This window comes from Myodes glareolus, chromosome 20 (assembly GCF_982192425.1).
Source record: "Myodes glareolus chromosome 20, mMyoGla1.1, whole genome shotgun sequence".
Classification (NCBI taxonomy): domain Eukaryota; kingdom Metazoa; phylum Chordata; class Mammalia; order Rodentia; family Cricetidae; genus Myodes; species Myodes glareolus.
The window spans coordinates 19,006,572-19,026,578 of record NC_142045.1 but is presented as its reverse complement, the minus strand read 5'-3'; the positions used below and the strand labels follow the sequence as shown (position 1 = coordinate 19,026,578).

General features: G+C 46.1%; 1 protein-coding gene across 5 annotated transcripts in view; it reads left to right on the top strand.

Moving 5' to 3' along the window:
- The window catches only part of Schip1 (schwannomin interacting protein 1), a 726,814-nt gene that overhangs the window by 679,629 nt on the left and 27,178 nt on the right, over positions 1-20,007 (top strand). For 4 of the 5 annotated variants that reach the window (XM_048424584.3, XM_087899462.1, XM_048424585.3 and 1 more), the window contains one exon: positions 16,757-16,875. In XM_048424584.3, coding sequence (XP_048280541.2) covers positions 16,757-16,875 — 119 coding nt within the window. Of the gene's footprint in view, positions 1-4,341; positions 4,698-16,756; positions 16,876-20,007 lie in introns of those variants that run through there. The other variant, XM_048424587.3, reaches the window with a different exon arrangement.

Below are 20,007 nucleotides of genomic sequence, written 5' to 3'. Positions count from 1 at the left end.
CAGAAATAGAAAGTAATTTGACAAAACTGCTGGCATTCAACAGAAAGCAGCCCTGGGGAAGCCTAGTGGCACTCAGTGGAGGAGAGCCATTATGGGGCGGGACACAGAGAGAAACGTAATGAGGGGCATTAGTGGTCCTGCCTGGAAGCTGGGCTATGGGGCTGGCAGAAGAAGTGCAGGGGTGTTTCCGGTACACAGGATTTTAGCCTGGCAGGAAGATTTATGAACGTGGTCCTCGCTCTTTGAATGTGGAAACACATTTGACATCCAACACTTCCAGTATTGCTTCCAGTACTGCCTCCCCCTCTTCACGCCTCCCAATGTCACTGTTTTAATGTTTTTAACCTACATTTTAAAAGCACTGCCATTTTCCGCGGACTTTCTAGCCATAAGAGTATCTTTGTTGAAAATCCAACCAAATTCAAATGAGCTTTCCATTAAAAAAATTTTATCTGGAAGGAGATTATAACGCTGAAGGTAGAACGGGATGTTAAAAGGTGGGTCTGGAAGGCTGAAGGGTTAAAGACAATTAACTGGAGTTTCCACCTTTGAACAGGAGAGGCTTTTGACAGTCCGTAAGTGATTTCCCAGTAATGTACTCAGGGTTCTCAGAGTCAATAATTTCCACCAATGGCTGATAATGATTCTTTAAAAGCATTAGATGGCGTGAGAAATACGCCTTGCTGCTCAGAGCGTGGCTTGGCGGTCTTGGATTTCAGGGTAGGGAGAGATTCTGAGAGGCCATGAGCACATTTTCTAAGAGAGAGCATTTGGATCTGGGCCTCGCTTCTTTCCGGATAATTCACTTTAGGCCATTCTCTGCAAGAAGGACATGCAGTGTTGGCCTTAGCTTGCATAGCGACTTCAAAACCACCCATGTATGTTCAGTTCCTGTCTGCCAAAGTGGTGACTGGTTTTGTTTCATCCACTTCTGTGTGCGTTAGGACCCCTTTTTGCGAATGAAATTTATTACAGTGTTCATCTCAGGCAACAAAAGCAGAGTCTTGCCAGCCTGTTTGGAAGGCAGTCTGAAGCAGAAGAAAGACAGCTAGTGGTGAGTTCTTTTTCCTACGCTCCCCAGCAGTACTCCAGAAATGGAAGATGCGTTTAGAAATCGCAGGGCTCTCTCTTCAGACGTGCAGCCTCTGATGTGGGGGGCCTCCAGCGGAACCTGAGAGTTTGTGTTCTAGAGGCCTCTATGCTTTGTCGATGTTCTGCTCCAAGAGCGACCTAGAGTAAGAAAGCTCTAGAACGCATCCAAGATCGCTGTTGTCACGCATGACAGGACACTGTCAGGTCCCCCGGAAGGGTTTGGGCAGTGAGCCTGTGTGCTGAGAACTCATCTAGGGAGTTGTAGAGTAGTGGCCCTGCTTCTGGAGACTCCTGCAAGCTTCCGCGTCCCTGCTTCGGGCAGTGTCATAGGGCTGCTTGTCAAAGCACAGCACTTACGTGCGATGAGAAAGGAGCGGTGGACCAGGAAGGTCCTTCGTGTGTTCCCACCCCTCATCCTCATGGCAGGGTGGATTCAAGGGTCCTGTTTCTAAAAGAGAAAACATTGTTGACATAGGTGTTTCTATGTTTGTATGCCTGTATACAGTTAACGCACTGTTAAGACTACATTTTGTATTATATACGTGCAATAATACAAATGTGTATTATTTGTAGAATTCGCATGTATAATTAAAGCTTAGTTCTCCTGATTTCAACTGTGTACCCGGTTGAAATGAAGGTAAAAAGGTGTTGTTAGAACTTTGTGTGTTTTAATGTCCACTCGGATCTAAATGTTTATCGCTTTGGTCGCGTTTGTTATTGGTTGTGGGTTGCTTAGTGATGGGATTGGAACTTGAATAAGAGACTAAAATTGAACCTCAGATGGGGGAGGGGGATCTAGAAGTGAGTCCAGCTGTGGTACCATTGTCTCTGCTAAGAAGAAGCCAGTTCTAGGCTCTACCTTGTAGGGTGTGTACAGTCTTCCTGACAGAGCTACCCTGCAGGCTGAGGTAATGGCTGGGATAAACATCCTCCAGGCAAGCGGCCGTCCTCCTTCCACCGGCCAGACTCACGTGGGTCCCACAGTGGGTTGAAAAACACTAATGTCAGCTGTGGCTGCTTCTCACTGCTCACATATGTGTCAACTCTGTGCTGACCACTTAGCATGTGCAAGGCCGTGTCCCAGACACTGTGGGATGACTCAGATGAGCAAGCGCAAATCCCTGCCTGGAGAAAAAAGCCTAAAATGGTAAAAGCTGCCTGGAAGGGGTCACTGTGACTCTGAGCGTGCCATGGTGAAGCAGAGAGGAAGATTTACCAGACTGTGTGCCAGGTCATGAGGGCAGCAGCTTTCCTTGTATTTCCTGAGGCAACAGCAGGAGGAGGTGTGTGGCAGAGCTTGCTGGGGGTTCCAGATGTATGATTTCGAAAACAACTCAGCATCTGACATGGCTACCGGGGAGTGCTGCTGGATTTCTCTTCAGTGCACCCTAATTTCTTAAAAAATACGCTATCATCATGCTTGTTTATTGCTTCCTGGGGCGGCCAATAGGGGGCTGTAGCACACCCATTTACAAGGCAGAGGACCTAGGTTCAAATTCCTGCCTGACTGCTGCCTAGCTACCATGCCTTGTGAGTCATTTAACATCTGTGTGCCTCCCACTCCAGCTATAAAATGGAGCTCACAATAATCCATACTCTATGGGGTTAATGAAATGATGAAAGATTGTAACAGGCACAGGTAAGGTACCTGGCCCCAGTAAATGACAGCTATTGTCATATGGTCGCATGCCGTGTAAGAAGATGTATGCTTCCTGCTTCCTTCATTTCAGCCCGCCTCCTCTGTCCAGGCATAGGAGACAGAGGACCATTCAAAAGCAGAGCATCACTTTAACTCCATAGCCTTGATCTCTGTGACTGCTCTGCACTGTGACCGCCAGCCCTAGCCAGCACTCAGGGGTCACCATTGTCGCACAATCCAGGACACTTCCAGCCTGCAAAGAGGGGATCCCATCCGGAATGAGGGTCCTTGGGTTTGGACCTGCCTAAGACAGGGAGACCTCAGGAAAGGAGGAAGCCCGTGCAAGTGTGGCCCACAAGATGAAACTTGTCTGTCTCCGTGGTACCTGACAAAAGGGCTATTCATCCCCTTGGGAGGGGAGAGGGTTGGCTGGGAGGAGGATGGAATAAAAGGATTTAGATTTGGATCTGGGCTGCAAGAGGAAAATATTCGCTTGATAGAAGCAGTGCTACCATAAAGCACACGGAGACATGTTTATAGCCCAAGTCCAACACAAATTGAATTTAAAAATATTTGTGGAGGGAAATCGGTAAACAACTAAAGGTGAGCCTGTCAGAAGAGGTTAAGACGCCAAGCAAGGTCATATCGGATGGCATTTTGCTTCAGAACTGTTCTTAACAATGTTGCAGTTGCTAGGGAATGTGTATTGGGGAATTGACTGACTGGTACATTTGCAGTCTTCTGTGTGAGCATGTCAGAAGGTGAGGCCTGTTGCTAAGTGGAGGCTTGGCCTTTGCGTTCCTCTGTGGCTGGCTTTTCCTGCAAACTGTTGTTTTGAAGTAATGGTATATATGTTTTCTAGTCTGTAGAAGTATTAATTTGATGTGTGTGTCTATGCTCAAGCGTGCGCCTGTGAACTTCTGTTTGTCTGCTCCTTTGAGCCAAACATCCTCCAGCTGTGGTCCTTTCCCTGGCTGCATGCGAAACCCATAAACAAAACCAGAAGCCATGGGAAAAGGGTAAAGAGGGCAGAAGAAAAGACAGCGAGAAAGCGAGCTTCTGTGGAAGAGCCGGCCACTGGCTGAATCTTAAAGAAAAGTTGATGGATCCCTTTCTCTTGCCTATATTACTAGAACAAAGCCGTCCTCCTGGGGCAAAGAAGGCTTTCTCTGGATAGGAATCAGCTTGGACTAGTGCTCAGTCCAGATGATAAAACTTTTACTCTCACTTTAAGAATGATTTTGGGGGTGGGGGGAGAAAGAAAGAAATGAAGTGGTTCCTGGTGGCTATGGGAAAAGGAAAAATGGTGAACATCTGTCTCACGGGTCACTTTAAATGACAGTTTTTATTCTGCGTGGGGCAGCCGACTCGGCTCACAGTGGGATCTCTCGGGCTGCAAGTTTTTTTTGCGGCTATTTTTATCCCACGGTCTACGGGCTGCAGGGTAGGTTCCTGGCCTCCCCAGGCTCCAGCTCCCACTGGGTCCTGAACTGGACTCGGGTCAGCTGGCTGGAGCTCGGTGTCTCTCTTTTCCCTTTATGGGAGCAGGAAAGGTGCTGTGGAGAAGAATCTGGGCCAGACCATTCAGGGAAGGTGTCAGCAGATGGTGGGAAGGCTGGAGTCTCAACAAACCGATTGTCAGGGACCGAGAGAGCCTGAGAGCAGGCAGCTGCCCAGCGCCCTGGAGAAAGAAGCCAGGCAAGCCGGGCGGGCGGGGCAGCGTCTGAGGCAGAAGGGGGCAAGGACACTACCACCAGGCACAGGCCAGGCGCTTAGCTGGCTCTCCATGCCAGCATGAGCGGTAACCAAGGTGCTGGGCAGTTGGCACTTGAGCCCGTCAGAATTCATGGGACGTTATTTCTTAAGTGAAATTCTAAAGAGTTCAAGGATGAATTTGGACAGTGATGGAATGGATGACATCATCAGCCAAGAATCCCCATTGGATTTGGAGGGGAATTACAAAAAGGTAAGGGGGGGGGGCTCTTTTGTTTATAAACAATTGGACCATTTTTCTAAGTGGGAGGAAAGTTGCCAAATTCCATCCACACACGGTAAAGAAAACTAAATGCACAGAATTAACCACAGTAAGCTCTGAGAGTTCCCCATTTTCCCAGCCTATAGTCTTTACTATAACAACAGCTAAGCCATACATGTTACTGTTCGGAAGTTGAGAGAAATTCTACTATTACTTCATTGCTAAGCAGCATTTTGTGCAAAGGAATTCCTTTTTAATTATTGATATTTTAACAGTTCAGTGCGTGGTAGGTTCATTACGTGGTAGGGCTAACTGATCTAAGTTTGTTATTGTTAACAATGAAAAAACAAGAAAGTTTTACAGAGAAGTTTGGGATCTTAAAACAGTCAATACAAGGTGAATTTTCTGCTCGCCTTTTCTTTTGAAAGTCAGTAAATATATTTTGGGAATGTTTTATGTGGTGATTGTCTAGTAATAACAGGCCCAAGTAAAAATAGCTTTAGTTATATGGGTGAGGTCATGAAATCAAGCTACAAATATATACTTGTCTGTCCACAGAAACCCAAACACACACTGCCCTTCTGTTATTATTTGACAAAAGTCAAGTGTAGTTCATAGCTGGACAACATGAAGAATAGGAACCTCCATTGTGGATCTGGAAACAAAGATTTTATTTTCCTTCAGAAGTAAATTTTGATGACTACAGTCTGGCAGAACAGTAAAATTTGCTGATCTTTTTTTTTTTAAAAAAAAAATCCATCAAAGATGTCATTAGTGTTTTCCTCCAGAGTGAGAATTAGGAAGAAGGTTCTAGTATGTTCATTCCTCAATACAGTCAGCTGTGACATCTCCATCTTAAACCCAAGACTGTGCGTGAGAATGGCGGCTCTTCCAGGGATTTACTTTCTTTCTTGTTATTTCATAATTGTATTATTTTTCCAGTGGGTAAAACTTACATATGCAGGAGGTCTCTGACCGGGCCATGTTACCCCGTGGGGTTTTCAGCCCTTCTGATCTCCACCAAGGGGCTGAGTGCTCAAGTGTGTTGAGCTGGTGTCCTGAAACCCCAGCTGCCCACCCTTCCCCCACTTGGCGGAAGCTGGGCCACAAAAGACACTTGGGAGCCTCTGCCATCAGTCAGATCGTTTACCCGGCCCTGCAGAGGAAGGGTGTCGTCTCTTGTGCCCTGTTTTCAGTGCCAAAGAACGGGTCACAGTTTTCTTTGTCAATTCTTTTCTTTCAGATTAAAAAAAAAAAAAAAAAGTCAAGTGCACACTAAGGGAAAATGAAAGGTATACTGTTGCTAATTCGCTAACAATAAAATCCTGAGCACTGTCCTTGGGTCCTCCCCAGAAACAGCCAGGGAACCAGATGCCCAGACTAAGTGCCACACTAGCAACCTGAGACAGGGCTGGCCCAAGCAGCAGACATGGAGGGCCCAAGGAGCTCTGGGGTACCACCTCCAACGAAATATAGTATCGCCCACCATGAAGCAGAGGCAAAGAAAGCCGTGTGCGATTTCAGGAGAAATAGTACCTAACAGGTTACTTCAAAACAAACAGCCTATCCGGTGAAACTTGTAGACAAGCGGTGTGCTCCGAGGTAGGCGCCGCGTACAGGACCCTAAACGTGAGTTGCCTACTCGCCACATCGACTTCTTAGTTCGTCCCTTAGGCAAATGCCTTCACGTTCGTGCAGTGTTATTTATGCTCGTGGTCACGGTGAAGGCTTCATTACGCTTAGAGGGAAAAGCGTAACTTCACTAAGAGCTTCCAGTGAAGTAGAGTGGCATAGGCCTTTTTTCAAAGTGCAAAGATGAGAAAAACCGTTATTATAAAAATCACTTTACCTAGAATGTTCCCTTTCAAAGTTTTTTTTTACTATTTTCTTTTTATTTATTTATTAAAAATTTCCATCTCCTCCCATTTTCCTCCCCCTCCCCCTTCCCGTCCCTCCTCCCCTCCCCCTCCAGTCCTAAGAGAGGGCAGGGTTTCCTGCCTTATGGGAAGTCCAAGGTTCTCCCCCCTCCGTCCAGGTCTAGGAAGGTGAGCATCCAAACAGACCAGGCTCCCACAAAGTCAGTCCATGCAATAGAATCAAACCCAGTGCCATTGTCCTTGGCTTCTCAGTCAGCCCTCATTGTTAGCCACATTCAGAGAGTCCGGTTTGATCACATGCTCCATCATTCTCAGTCCAGCTGGCCTTGGTGAGCTCCCATTAGATCAGTCCCCACCGTCTCAGTGGGTGGACGCACCCCTCGCGGTCCTGACTTCCTTGCTCATGTTCTCCCTCCTTCTGCTCTTCATTTGGATCTTGGGAGCTTAGTCCAGTGCTCCAATGTGGGTCTCTGTCTCTCTCTCCATCCATCGCCAGATGAAGGTTCAGTCTGGATGGAACTCCTCAGCACAGAAATAGGGGTACCTGGTAGTCCAAGGAACCCACAGGCAAAAAGGCCTTACAAAGTTTTTTCTCTCTAATATTTTTGGTCTTTGGTTGACTAATGAAAAAAAAAACCCATAGAAAGGTACACTACACGTATTTTGACCTTGCATCCATCAGTTAAATGTATTGGGGCCTGGGCCTCAAGTATACGTTTTTTTATTCCAAAATTACATTAATTTACCATTGCAAATATAAATGTCTGAAATATACACGCAGAGAGAATAAAATGCTTATAAATAAAAACAAAAGTCCTAATGAGACCTTCTTTCCTTTTCTATGACCTCATCCCTTATTGAAGTCGATCAGCAAAACAGGCAGACAATCAGTATTTGCTGCCCAGGTGCCTTACAATTCCCTGAGGGGTCACATTAATAAATACCGCACGCATATAGGGCTTGTTTCACAGAGCTGTTTTAAAGCAGACAAAGATCCTTCGGGGGAAAGGTCACTTTTCCGATGACTAAAATTAGATTCACCAAGGCAGAGGGCGGAAAAGCGCACACATCTGTCTCTTCTCCTTGGGGAAGGCCCTGCTTGTAGGAAAGAGGCTTCATTAAGAACCTGGTTTATTCAATAAGGAGAGTCAAGCCACACCCAATAGAGAGCAGAGCCTACTGCTTGGGAGGAAACAGGGCGATCTTAGCCGTGTGGAGGGCATGTGCTTAGCCCACTAGCCCACCACTTCCTACTGCGCTGCGACCACTTCCAAGTCGCTGCCCAAGAATCCCACGGGAGCTAGAGCGATGGCACATGGGGTTCACGCACAGGACCCAGGTGTGGCTCCCAGCACCCACATGGCAGCTCACAGTGACCTGTAAGGCCAGTTCCCAGGGATCTGACACTCCCTTCTGGCCTCCTCAGATACCAGGCTCACATGTGTACAGGTAAATGCTCATACTCATAAAAAAAAAATATTAATAACTCTTAAAAAGAGGAAGAACCACACAGCTTGTGTTGGGACCAGGAGACCTTCGGCGTATGGTCACCAACCTCATTCACCCTCCTCCATCATCGCCAACAGCCTTCTTCATGGCTTCTACAGTGCACCAGGGTCTTGGAAGGGAACCGAGTCTTTCCCCTGGCAGCTTAGGATCCAAGTGGGCAGGCATAGACAAATATGCTACATGAATAAGTGTTGCCTAAAAGAATATAAACAGCCAGCAAGGACCTCCAAAATTTTTACCCGAGGCTGTGCCGAGGTGAGGGATATCTCAGTGAACATTAGCGGACAGGCGAGAGGAAGTCACGAGAATGGTTCAGCACCGCCTAAAACTGGCTCCGGCTGGGAGAAGCTGGGTTTTGCCTTCTGTTCCCAGGCCACTGTGCACACAATAAGGGAACAAGCGCCTTCCCAGGACCTGGCAGGCTCAGCTTTGTCCTACGGAGATGTTGTCCCTCGTGTCTTACATCTAATTACAGTGAAAGATTAGGGAGGAGCCCGTGGAAAAAAAAAATGAAAAGGCTGGAAGGGAAAATATTTAAAGTGAAACCACAGCTGGGCCTCATGTTTTTTTCAAAGGTGAATGGAAATGACTGCCTCAGATAAACTGCAATAAACAGGGACAGGAATGCCAGCTGCCATTCCCGACAAGCTCTGCCCTCCCCACACAATTACTGAGGAAAAGCAGCCGCCGCCGACCTCCATTAACCCTCACGGCTCCCTGTCTCAGAGGCATGAATGCGCTTGAAGAACCGTGTTACTCACCCGAGGCCTGCGCCCTGCCTTGCCCTTGGCCACCTGGGGAAAAATCTCCTCCAGTTTGGGGGGGCCAGGATCTCCTTTTCTTCAGAGCGAGGGATCCAGTGTTCTTAATATGAAGTCCTCAGCTCATGATTCGGGGTCTTGTTCAGCAAACCATACGCAGCCCTTTCCTGATGTGGCCTCCTTCCTTCTCCTCTACTTCTCTTCTCAGGAATTTCTTTAGGCCTCTAGCTCTTTTCTTTTGGGGGGGGGGTCAACATAGTATTTTTATTAAAACTGAAATATAAATCTGGGCGGTGGTTGTATACGCCTTTAATCCCAGCACTCAAGAGTCAGAGGCAGGTGGATCTCCGTGAGTTCAAGACCAACCTGGTCTACAAAGCGGGTTTCAGGCCAGCCAGGGCTGTTACACAGAGAAGCTCTGTCTCAGACAAACAAACAAACAAACAAAAAATATATAGCACATGCCTTTAATATCAGCACTTGGGAGACAGAGGCAGGCAGATCTCTGTGAGTTCAAGTTTAAGGCCAGCCTGATCAACATAGCAAGTTCCAGGCCAGCCAAGGCTACACACTGAGACACTGTCTCAAAATAAAACACTTCTTTATTTTTAGTATACTCACAAGCTGGTGCAAACTACTATCAAGTTCAAGGACATTTTGTTTCCCTTCAAAGAAACCTGGAGCCATTAGAAGCCAGTCCACATTCCTTTGTCCAATTAGCCTTTGACAGACATTTTCTGTCTTTATGGATATACTTGTTACACATCTTTCTAGCATTTTAATTTTTTGTCCTTTTCTATACGCCCCGTCTTGCCCGCTCTTCCTTAAATGTCAGTATCAAGCACCATAATAAACTGTTGGCTACCATTTTCTCTGTGCACCAGACATGTCAAGCCCTTTCCAGATGTCTTTTAGTGGTTTAAACAACCTGAGAAATAGAAATTATCTCCTTAAAAAATGGAAAGGAGCCTGAGCCTCAAAGAGTTTCTGTAACCTGAAGTAGTATCCTCTGGCCTAGTTCCTATCCTACCCTCTTGCAGGTCATCCACCTGTCCCCACTCTCCCAGATCCCAAGTCCATCCTGCCCATGGGTTGAAGATACCAGCTTCCTGGCAATTGACCAGGGCCGTTTCATAACCGGGCAGTGTTTGGGACTGTTGTGTTCCTGAGGCTGATCTTAAAGACTGTGATAGGCTTACAGGCTTCTAAAATGGCACCTATTAAAAATAGAGTTGCCAGATAACACTGTCCTGTGTGTAGAAGTCATCTCTGCAAGCCCCCGTTTGGGAACTAGAAATGTGTGCAGGCTGTTCCCAACAGCTTCTGTTTGGAAGACGCTGCTCAGAGGGTGGGGAGCAAGCTGCACCCCATTAGGGTTTGGCTTAAACACTAGCTAGCAGTCAGATTTGATGGTTGCACATCACCAAAGTTGCCATTCTTAAGTAACTACCGAACTAACAATGATAGATCTTTGTTAAATACCCTTGCTCCGGTCCTTAGCCGTCAGAATGTCCCAGTGTCAGGGCCCTTGTATCGCAGCGCTTGCCTCCCCGTAGCTTGAGAAGGCAGACAGTCAGCAACATTGCTCAACACTGCTGCACAGTCACACTAATGTAAACTTACCTGGTCCTATAAACCAATAGCCCAGCACTTTTGATGTCAGCCATTCTCGGGCAAAACAGATGAACTTGTCCCCATGGTTCCCCTTTTGGATAACAGATATTGAAGATCAGCTTTTCCCAATAGTGGCCCTGAAATTTCAAAGGCAATCCAGGAAACCTGTAGCTGGCATTTCATGGTGACCTTTTGTAAAATGTTTAGGGAAAGTGAGGGAGATGGAAAATGTCAGAAATACTAAATGGAAAAGAAGCTGTCCAGGCTTAATATCCATGCGGCTGCACGGTGGAAAGAACGGTGTCATTTTAACTACTGTATCCACTCATAATTTAAAAGTGCTTCCCAATAAATCCAATAAAGTGAATCCAATAAAGTGCAAGAATTTGAAATAACCGCCACCATACGAGTATTTATGCACTTTGGTATTCAAAAGTATTTCATTTCTTATAGAATGCTATTTTCCTATTTAGATCTTGTTACAAATCCATGGTTTATCTCAGCAAAAAAAAATAAGAAGTATCAGCCATTTGGCCATATACCCAAGTTTTCTCTTTTCTGTTTAACTTAAAAGAAAGTCACCGAAGTTTGCCACTAAACAAATACGCCATGTACTTCTGCTCCCTGATCTTTCAAAGCCTCAGCCTCGCCTACCCTGGAGAGCTGCCTCCAGTTATTACAGCCCAGCTGTCTTCCAGGCAGAGGAGAGAAACAAGTGACCGCCATTTCCTAAAGGAAGAGCGCTTTTCCACGGGGACCTTCAGAATTCCAGTTAGGTTCCCTGGTGGATGCTGCTAATGGTGATGAACCAGGTACCACAAGGTGAAAGATGGCACTCAGGCAAGAAGAACCTTAATGGCTTCAAAACAGGTGTCTTCACAGGGCCTTGGGGGAAGCCAGCCTGCTGTAGATCACATGGTCCTAGCTACAGAGGCTGGACATGCTGCATGGAACAGATGTGGGCATGGGGGAAGGGGAATCAACACGGCGCCTAGAACAGCAGCATCTGGAAGCTTCTTAGGCGTGTACCGTCTCAGCTCCAGCCCAGGACTGAAACAGAAGCGAAGCCTGTGCTTTCACAAGCCCTCTGGGTGACTGCCACACACATTCGAGTTAGGGAACTACTGACTCAGAGAAATGTGTCACCTACAGAGAACGCTTGTGTGTGTGCACACATGCGGCGTCTCCACTCAGCATACTGACGTCTCAGCAGCTCCTGGAACCCTGACTCCCACTGGACGAGGGAGACCAGGGGCTCCTGAGATGACGCAGCCTGTGTTATTGCTTAGGAAGTTCTTCCTCTGTGAATACCACTGTCCTTGCTAGCCTTGTCATAAGTATCCGTAGGGCATTGCTTCTAATACCCCCACACTCATACACAGAGAGTAAACTCAAGTTCACATCTCCAATATAAAATAATACAGGGTTTGCATAGAGTCTCATATTCTTTATTTGTCATACTTAGTACAATATGTCCCCCTCCTCCCAACCCTTGATTGTTGAATCTCAGACACGGTGGAAGGAGTTGATAGGAAGTTGATAGGAAGGTGAAGGAGTTGATAGGAAAAGCCGCCTGATTTACTGCATTGCTTTGGCAAGAGATTCTTTCCGTTTGTAGCAGCATAGGAGATGGGGAAAGGGCGGTCAAGGCTCACGGGCCGTCAGGACTCTTAGCACTGAGTCCCTCTCTAGCACCGGCAGCATCATTCCTCAGCATTTCTGTGCGGCTCCTACCCATTAGTCCCTGGGATTTTTAGGCAGAGGTTGTGCGTATATAACAAAGAATACATATAAGGAAGAACCTAGGAGAGAATGCAGGAATGATGTAGTTGTGTTACTATAAGGGATGGGTTCACGCTGTGCCCTGAAAACAGCGTAGAAAAGATCTGGAGACAGCTGGGTTTCGAGTAGATAACGTCTACCCTAGCAGAAGGTTCTGTTATTTCCTTTAGGAAATGCTCTTCCTACCACATTTAGGGAATTGCAGTAAATCTATTTCACACTGAGAAAGGAGTCTAAGTGCCCAGTGAGACCCCTGTAGCTTGCAAGACACGCGTGAAGGCCATTGTAAGTCTTCCCTGCCCAGACACAGTGTGTGGCGGTAAGGAATGAAGTCACAGCCGGGGACAAAACTGCCTGAGGCTGATGAAGGGTTAACATATAAGGACAGTTTCACTTCCATCTTGGTTTTGAACAGCTTTTCTATCTTGTGGTCACGAGTCACTGTTCCTCAGTTGCTCTTTGGCTTCTTGCTAACAAGATCCATTTTAGACATTTAAATGTTTGATGAGGGTGTTTCCCAAGGCTTTTTAGTAGTGGGCATGGCCCTGCTGGCCATAGTGCATGCAGACAGTGTCATTTTGTGTTAGCTTCTCCCGTTCTCTGATGGCTTCAACCTGGGGCTTCTCCGGTCTCTGGGAGCTGTGAGATACAACTGGGCTATGGATAGAATTCCTCAGAGGATAGAAGATTCTGGCTTTGCTGGTAAGTGGTGTTGGAGTACTTGAAACACTTGAAATCAGATGTTCCAGAAAGAGCCGACCTGTGGTGGTGAGGAGGAGTGGCTGGGAAGGCATTTGTAAACATCTCTGTTTACAGTTGGTTTGTGGTAATAGATGCCCTGCAATGCAGTGTTCTGTGCATTTCTGGGAAGGCATCACATCCAGGTCAGAGAAGAAATTAATCTATTCAACTCTAGTCTCCCCGTGTGTCTTCACCACAGTGCCCACTACTACCATTAGCCCACACACTTTTCTTTCCATGTAGAAGAGAAGAAAGATCTGGAACCAGGAAGCATATATTCAAACCCTAGATCTTCTCCCTAATTGTTACCTGCAGTTTCTTGTAACATGAGGGCCCAGCTTGTTGGGGTATCTGTTCCCACCCAGTACCCCGCAGCCGGCAAGTCCCAGAGAAAATCAATCAAGCTGATTGGCCCATTAGCTCAGGTTTCTTGTTAACTCTTATAGCTTATATTAACCCATTATTCTCATCTATGTTAGCCATATGGCTTGGTACCTTTTTCAGCTGTCAGCTTACATGTTGCCTCTTCGGTGGTCTGAGCAGGAGTGGCAGAGGGAGCTTCCTGCTTCCCAGAATACTCCCATTCTCTTTGTTCCACCTCTACTTCCTGTCTGGTTTCCCCCCCCTATACTTCCTGCCTGGCCAATCAGCGTTTTATTAAAATATGATTGACAGAATACAGACAATTCTCCCACATCACTTTCTTATCTTCTAAACGGAAGTTATTGGAGGATTAACCATTACATTACTATGTATACTATGTATCGGGGGCCACCTTGCCACCAGCCAGCTGCTGAGAACTCTTCAGTTAACTCCCCGCCATCCACGGAGGTTATTTTCCAGGCTGAATGAGAAGAACCTTCCATGCACAAAAGCCACCAGCAATGTGACAGAGGAAGCAAACTATTGACTTAACCGCAAATCACAGCTAAAAGTCAAAAGGACAAATTTCCGTAATACAGCAAATTTTAAATGCTCAGATCACTGTAGAAAAAAAACAAATCTAGGAATAAGCAATCCAGAGGAAAGAAAATACAGTCACACAAACACTTAAACGTTTATTCTCACTGATAAATGGAAGAAATTGAAGCAAACAGGATGCCAGTGCCTATCAAACTAAAAGCAACGGCAAGCGTTCCACGCTAGCCCGCACGCAACAGAAGCCCGCTTTGCATTGCTGGTGGGCATGTGAACTGGAGCAGCTTTTCTTTGGAGCAGTGTGGCAAGATGTGTCAGGAGCTTCAACAAATGTTCACACACAGCTGATCTGGCAGTCCCACTTCCAGGGACTTATCCCTGGGAAATCATCAGCCATGTGGGCAGGGATTTATGGAAAGATGTTATTTTTAATTTGACACAACCCCAAGTGGCTAACTGTAGAGGGAAACTCCATAGAGGGGGGGGGTGAGCAATCATTTGAAAGTGTGTTTTCAAAGAGCATGGGGTGCTATATAGGAAATCTTCAGTGTACACACAAAAATTTTTAAAGACGAGAAGGAAATATACCAACTGTTGGCAATGATCTCTCTAAGTAACACATTATCGTTAACATTTATATTCCCTCTGTTTGCCTTATTTTGTTCAGTGGGATCCAGGAAGGGAAACAGGAGGAATATGTTTTTGTGCCCCCTCCCCCTCCAATGGCAATATCTGTAGCATTGTGTATTCCAGAAAGGACAGACAGGAAAGCAAGGGTGCATTCACACAGTACAGTGGCAGTAGGTGTTGCCTTTCCTCAATACCTGTTCCAGATCTAGACTGATTTTGGACCAGTAAGGTGTTGACCATCAGTCACAAACACTTACGATACCTCTTGGTTTTTGTTTCGATTTTCAACTCTTCTTAATAGTTTCCTGGCTGCTGAGGATTCGTGGTTGAGACACAGGCTCACTGACTTGAGCTAAATTTTACTAAATGCAGATGGCTGGTCTGTATTTGAGAAGGCAGTAGGCCTTCATGGGGGTGCCAGATCTACAGTTGTGAGTGGCTATCAAATAAAAGGCATTCCCGCTTCCCTTGACGGGCTCATGGTGACTTTCTCAGCACTCAGTGTTGGAGCAGGGCAACAAGCAGAATGAAGTCAGCCTCTCCCTTGTAAGAAATACCTGTATGGAAACACTTTGTGGCTGTGTTGTGTGTGCATGCACAAGCATTGCGCGCGCGCACATGCGCACACATACACAAGCTCCTGGTGTTACATAATATCCTTAGTATGTGCCAAAATGGGGGGGGGGGACGGGGCTGGTGCATAGATAGATGGCTTTGCTGAGTGTTGGTTAGAGGAATGCTTTGGGGGTTCAAGAATTAAAGTGTTGGAGAACAGGAGAGGAGAGGTGAGCTCTCTTTGGATTACAGGTTTTCAAACCTTCTGAAATTAAGTGTCTGGATCCAGCCCCCCAGGATGTGTCTTTTAAAAGCCCTAGTTTGTTCTAACATAGCTGGTTGAAGCCAGAATGTGGGAACCGCTACAGAATACCTTGCTGCCACATTTTATTGTGCTGTGCACTTTGAGATCCAGTACTCATCCCGATGGCTTTTGAGCTCCTGAAATGAGGCCAGATTGACTGAGGAGCTGAATTTAAATTTTAATTAACCAATTGTTAGATTGAAATGCAGACAGCCGCACGTGACCTGCGTGTGCCGTGAGACAGAGCGACCCTAACTGCCTTCTGCCTCTCACGTGGGAATGAAGTGAGTCATTTGTCAGCCCATCCTTCCACCTGGATGTCCAGCTCATCTCTCTGACACAGGGGTGCACAGATAGGACTCTAGAACCATCTCTTGGAAGAACACTGGCACCCCCAAGTCCTGTAACCAGCAGGGGTGGGAGCAGTGTTTAGCACCTGACTCATGGTCTCGCTCCTCACCTTTTCATCCCGCAAAACAGAAACCCCCAAATCTTCTCAGCCCAGGTTTCCTGGTTGTTTTTGTAGTAGTTCTATTTTTTAACTAAGGAAATTATTTCTAATCTTCTCCCCCGTTGTTTAAAGGGCTTAAAAGTTCAGCATGGCGAGTTTTTATGGGGCTTTTAATAGGAAGCCGAGTATTGTAAACATACCCAAATGATCACGGTAGCGATTGCTCAAGTCTTTTTACTAGGCATGCTTCGGATCAAAAGGATGAGACCGATGAGGCCAATTACAGCTCTCCAGCTATCACAGGCATTACATCTGTGCTCATACATATTCTGGTAACAGGAGGCAACCTCCTAGACAGAAACAGTTATACCCAGCAAAACCGTAAGCCCAAGCCAGGCAGATGTGGCATTAGTCTTGTTTGTAGGCTCTGTGCCGGATCAGCTGTGACATCAGCCAGTTCACAGAACCCAGTGTGCATGGCTGGATGAGTTATTATTCTTGTGATCGAGGGTGTGGGCTAAAGGGGCATACAAGGGACAGAGAAGGAACAAGCTGGGGACAAGCTTCACTGGGACCAGGGTGATTGAATTTAGGAGAAATTGTTGGTCAGCCCTGACTAGAAAGTAACTAAGGTGGTGGTTACAAACCAACTCCAGCTAGCCTGAGAAGATGGATGGGCGCCACAGTGATCACCTAACCTAGAGATCAAAAGAGACACCAAAGAACTGGACTTGGAGCCAGGAGAGACGGGTTTCATTTCAGCTTTTAAGAATTGAAACCTCTCCGGACTGCAGCCCATTTATTTCTTGTCCAATGTTACAGTTTAAGAAATTTCTCAAGGTGGACGGCCTATACTTGTGATGTGTCTGCCTACTGATCAGTAATATTTTTTTTTCTTGAAATTTTAGGCACAAAAAAATGAGAGAGAGTCTATCAGACAGAAGTTGGCACTCGGGAGCTTCTTCGACGATGGCCCGGGAATCTACACCAGCTGCAGTAAGAGCGGGAAGCCAAGCCTTTCCTCGAGGTGAGTGCACTGGGGAGTTGATTCTCTGGCGTGTGCCATGTGGTGCCGGCATGTCCAATAAACGGCAGCCTTATGTCCTTGCGTGGTTAGTGCAGGCTTTCAGGCAGACCCTTTCCTGCCTATGCAGTGGCTCATTTTCAGGAGTGGTTGTTGCTATGGCCCATTGCCCAGTTACATGAGGTCACATTTTTATATTTCATTTTTCTTTGAAGAGAACACGGATAGCACGGTGTTGGGGGATGCATGATCAGGTAACAGGCCTCAGCAACTGATGCCTTATGCCTGTGACAGACCACTAGATTTCCCCTTAAGCAGCCCCAAGTTACCCAGAGTCTCCCCCCACCACACACACAATGTGTTTGATTGCAGTGAATACTATTACGTCAGAAATATAATTCTCACTTTGATCACTCAGTGTTTATTGCCGTTCTTACCTTGCCTCCCAGGTGATTTTTCTTGATCCTTATTTTAGGATATCATAACTCATGTATCATTACTTCTTTCAAGATGTGATTGGTGATTTGCCTAGCTTTCCTTTCCAGATAAAATATGATGAGGTTACAATTTTGCCAGGAAAACAGAAAAGGCTTCTGAACCTTTAGCATGTTTATGTGTTGCCGGGGAATTAAAGTGGAGGCTCGAATTCCATGTTTCTCGACTGAGCTTGAAACCCCTAATCTCTGTGCCACTCTTAGCTGATCACCGTGCCACCATTTGGTGGGCTACTCTGATTAGCGCAAGTCTGGATCATTTTCATAAGTACTACATTCCAAGTGATCGATGAAAGCATGTAGAACATGGTTTGCATGAAGAGGGTAGTAACTAAAGACCCATCAACACGTCTTGATCCCCTCCACCGCCACCATGTCTGTTTCCCCGTCTTTTGAGCCTAAAGCAAACATGCCCTATGTAAATACGGCATATATTCACAACGTTAATCTCATTGCTGGTAACGAATGATAACGCCGTGCATTCATCCAATCCAAGGACTACTGCTGTATCTCTGCTTCATGCAAGGCCCAGAATTAGGCAATTCGATATTCACCTAATCCTGCCCCGTCTGATTTTAATAAGCCTTGTCTGGTCCTTAGAGAGCTGTGTAAACCAGCGGAGATCGGAGAGTAGACACCATGCTCACACGAGTGCTTGTTTTCCGACCAGTACAGGGAGGTGGGTGCATCCTAGGCTCGCTCGAGTTTGCCCACGGAATGTTAAGGCATCTCTCTCTTCCTTAGCTGGGTACCAGCCTGCTGTGGCAGGATTGCCCTCAGGAACCAGAAAGTTAGTCCACCCCCTGGCCTTTCACTTCCTAGGGGCTGTGGCAGAAAGCCTTGTGGCCTGGAGACCTGCAGGTTTGTCTTAATCTACTTTGCATTATGAGGATAATAGCTCATTTCGTTTTATTCGTCCTTATTTTTCTGAGTCTGAAATGAGGAGGTTTGGCATTGTGCATGGCCTTACAGATTTTGCTATTGCTCTGCTACACCCCCAGGGGGCTAGAATGACTTTTCTAGAAGCCCCATCTGTCTACTTAGCTGTGTCTCATCCATCTGGTACAAATGGGGAGACTGTCTTTGTAAATTTGTACCTGTTTACTGTCACCCAATGTATTTAATATATTTGTGATACATGTCATGTATTTCGGTATAATGTATTTGTCCATTAATCAAATATGTGTTTGCATATATTCATGGAAGCGTCAGTGGCCGTATTCCTCATTCCCTGACACCCCACATACACACACCCTGCTCTATTATAATGTACGAAACTATATATTGTGATGTGTGTACCGCACGTGCCTTTGTCTTGCTCCACTCTGGAAGCAGTCGCTCTAGCTCCTTGGTCGCTACTTCAGGTGTTGACATACATATCTCTAAATAAAATGCTTGTATGTTCTTGGGTTTTATTTCAAATAACCATCTGTAGTTTCAACTATAAAAAATTGGGATTTATCAGACCAGGTGGTGGAGGCACATTCCTTTAGTCCCAGCTCTTGGGAGGCAGAGGCGGGTGGTTCTCTATCCTTTGAGTTTGAGGCCACCCTGGTGTGCAGGGTGAGTTCCAGGACAGCCTGGGCTACGCAGAGAAGTCCTGCCTAAGAGAAAAAGAAGGAAGGAAGAACATTGGGATATGTATCTTTATCACACTCTGCCCATAAATATGCCCACATTCTTCCCTTCATTCTCTCTATGTAGTTACAGCATGATTTAGGATCAGTTAACTATCTCATGTGTGTTCTTGAGATCAGACACGATTCCGCCTGACCCATATAGGGTGTTTCAGTGACTTGAGACGTGTTACTGTTTGACACTAATGGGAACTGACTCGTTTGTACCCTCTGCCCGTGCTTGTGTGGTTTTGAATTCCACTGTATACTAAGCAAATGCAGTAGCTCGTATAGACACATCTGTCACAGTGGACATCGGGATGTTCCTGGAACGCTTGCCTTTGTTCCGCTGCTGTTCACAAACCCTTGCCCATGTCTTCTGCCTGGTTGGAGAATTTCTCTTTGGTGTGCACACGAGGGTGGACTTGTGAGGCTAATGCACGTGGGTTCACACTCATGAGACAATGACAGTCATTTTCCACCATGGTTGTCACAGGATACTCCCCCCAGCAGCAGTTTTTCAGGGACCCCGTGGCTCTGAGAACTTCCAGCATTTCATAATGCCGTTAAAAACCTATTTGTTAGTTAAACAGAGATATAGCAGCATATCCCTGTGTTTATTAAGTAGTTGTGTTTCCTCTTCTGTGAAATGTCTGTGTCGTATTTCATATTTCTGATTTTCTTTCCTCTTCCTCCTCCTTCTTCTGCATGCTTTTCCTTATCAAGCTTAGTTCATCATATTATTCATATTATGAACTGTGAATCCTAAATATACATTGTAAATATCTTTTCTCTGCTTCTTTTTCACTTCCTTATGTGTTTGGTGACAGTAAGATCTGATTTTAATGCCGGTAATTTTTATTTTTACAGTGTTGCCTGTAATTTTGTTTAAGAGTCTTCCTCAGCTGGGCCTGGTGCACAGGGAGTATGGGCAGAAGGGTCAAGTGCTCAAGGCCCACCTGATTAGGCAACAAGTTAAAGGAAAACCCGTGTTACATGAAACCCTGTCTCTAAAAACAGACAAA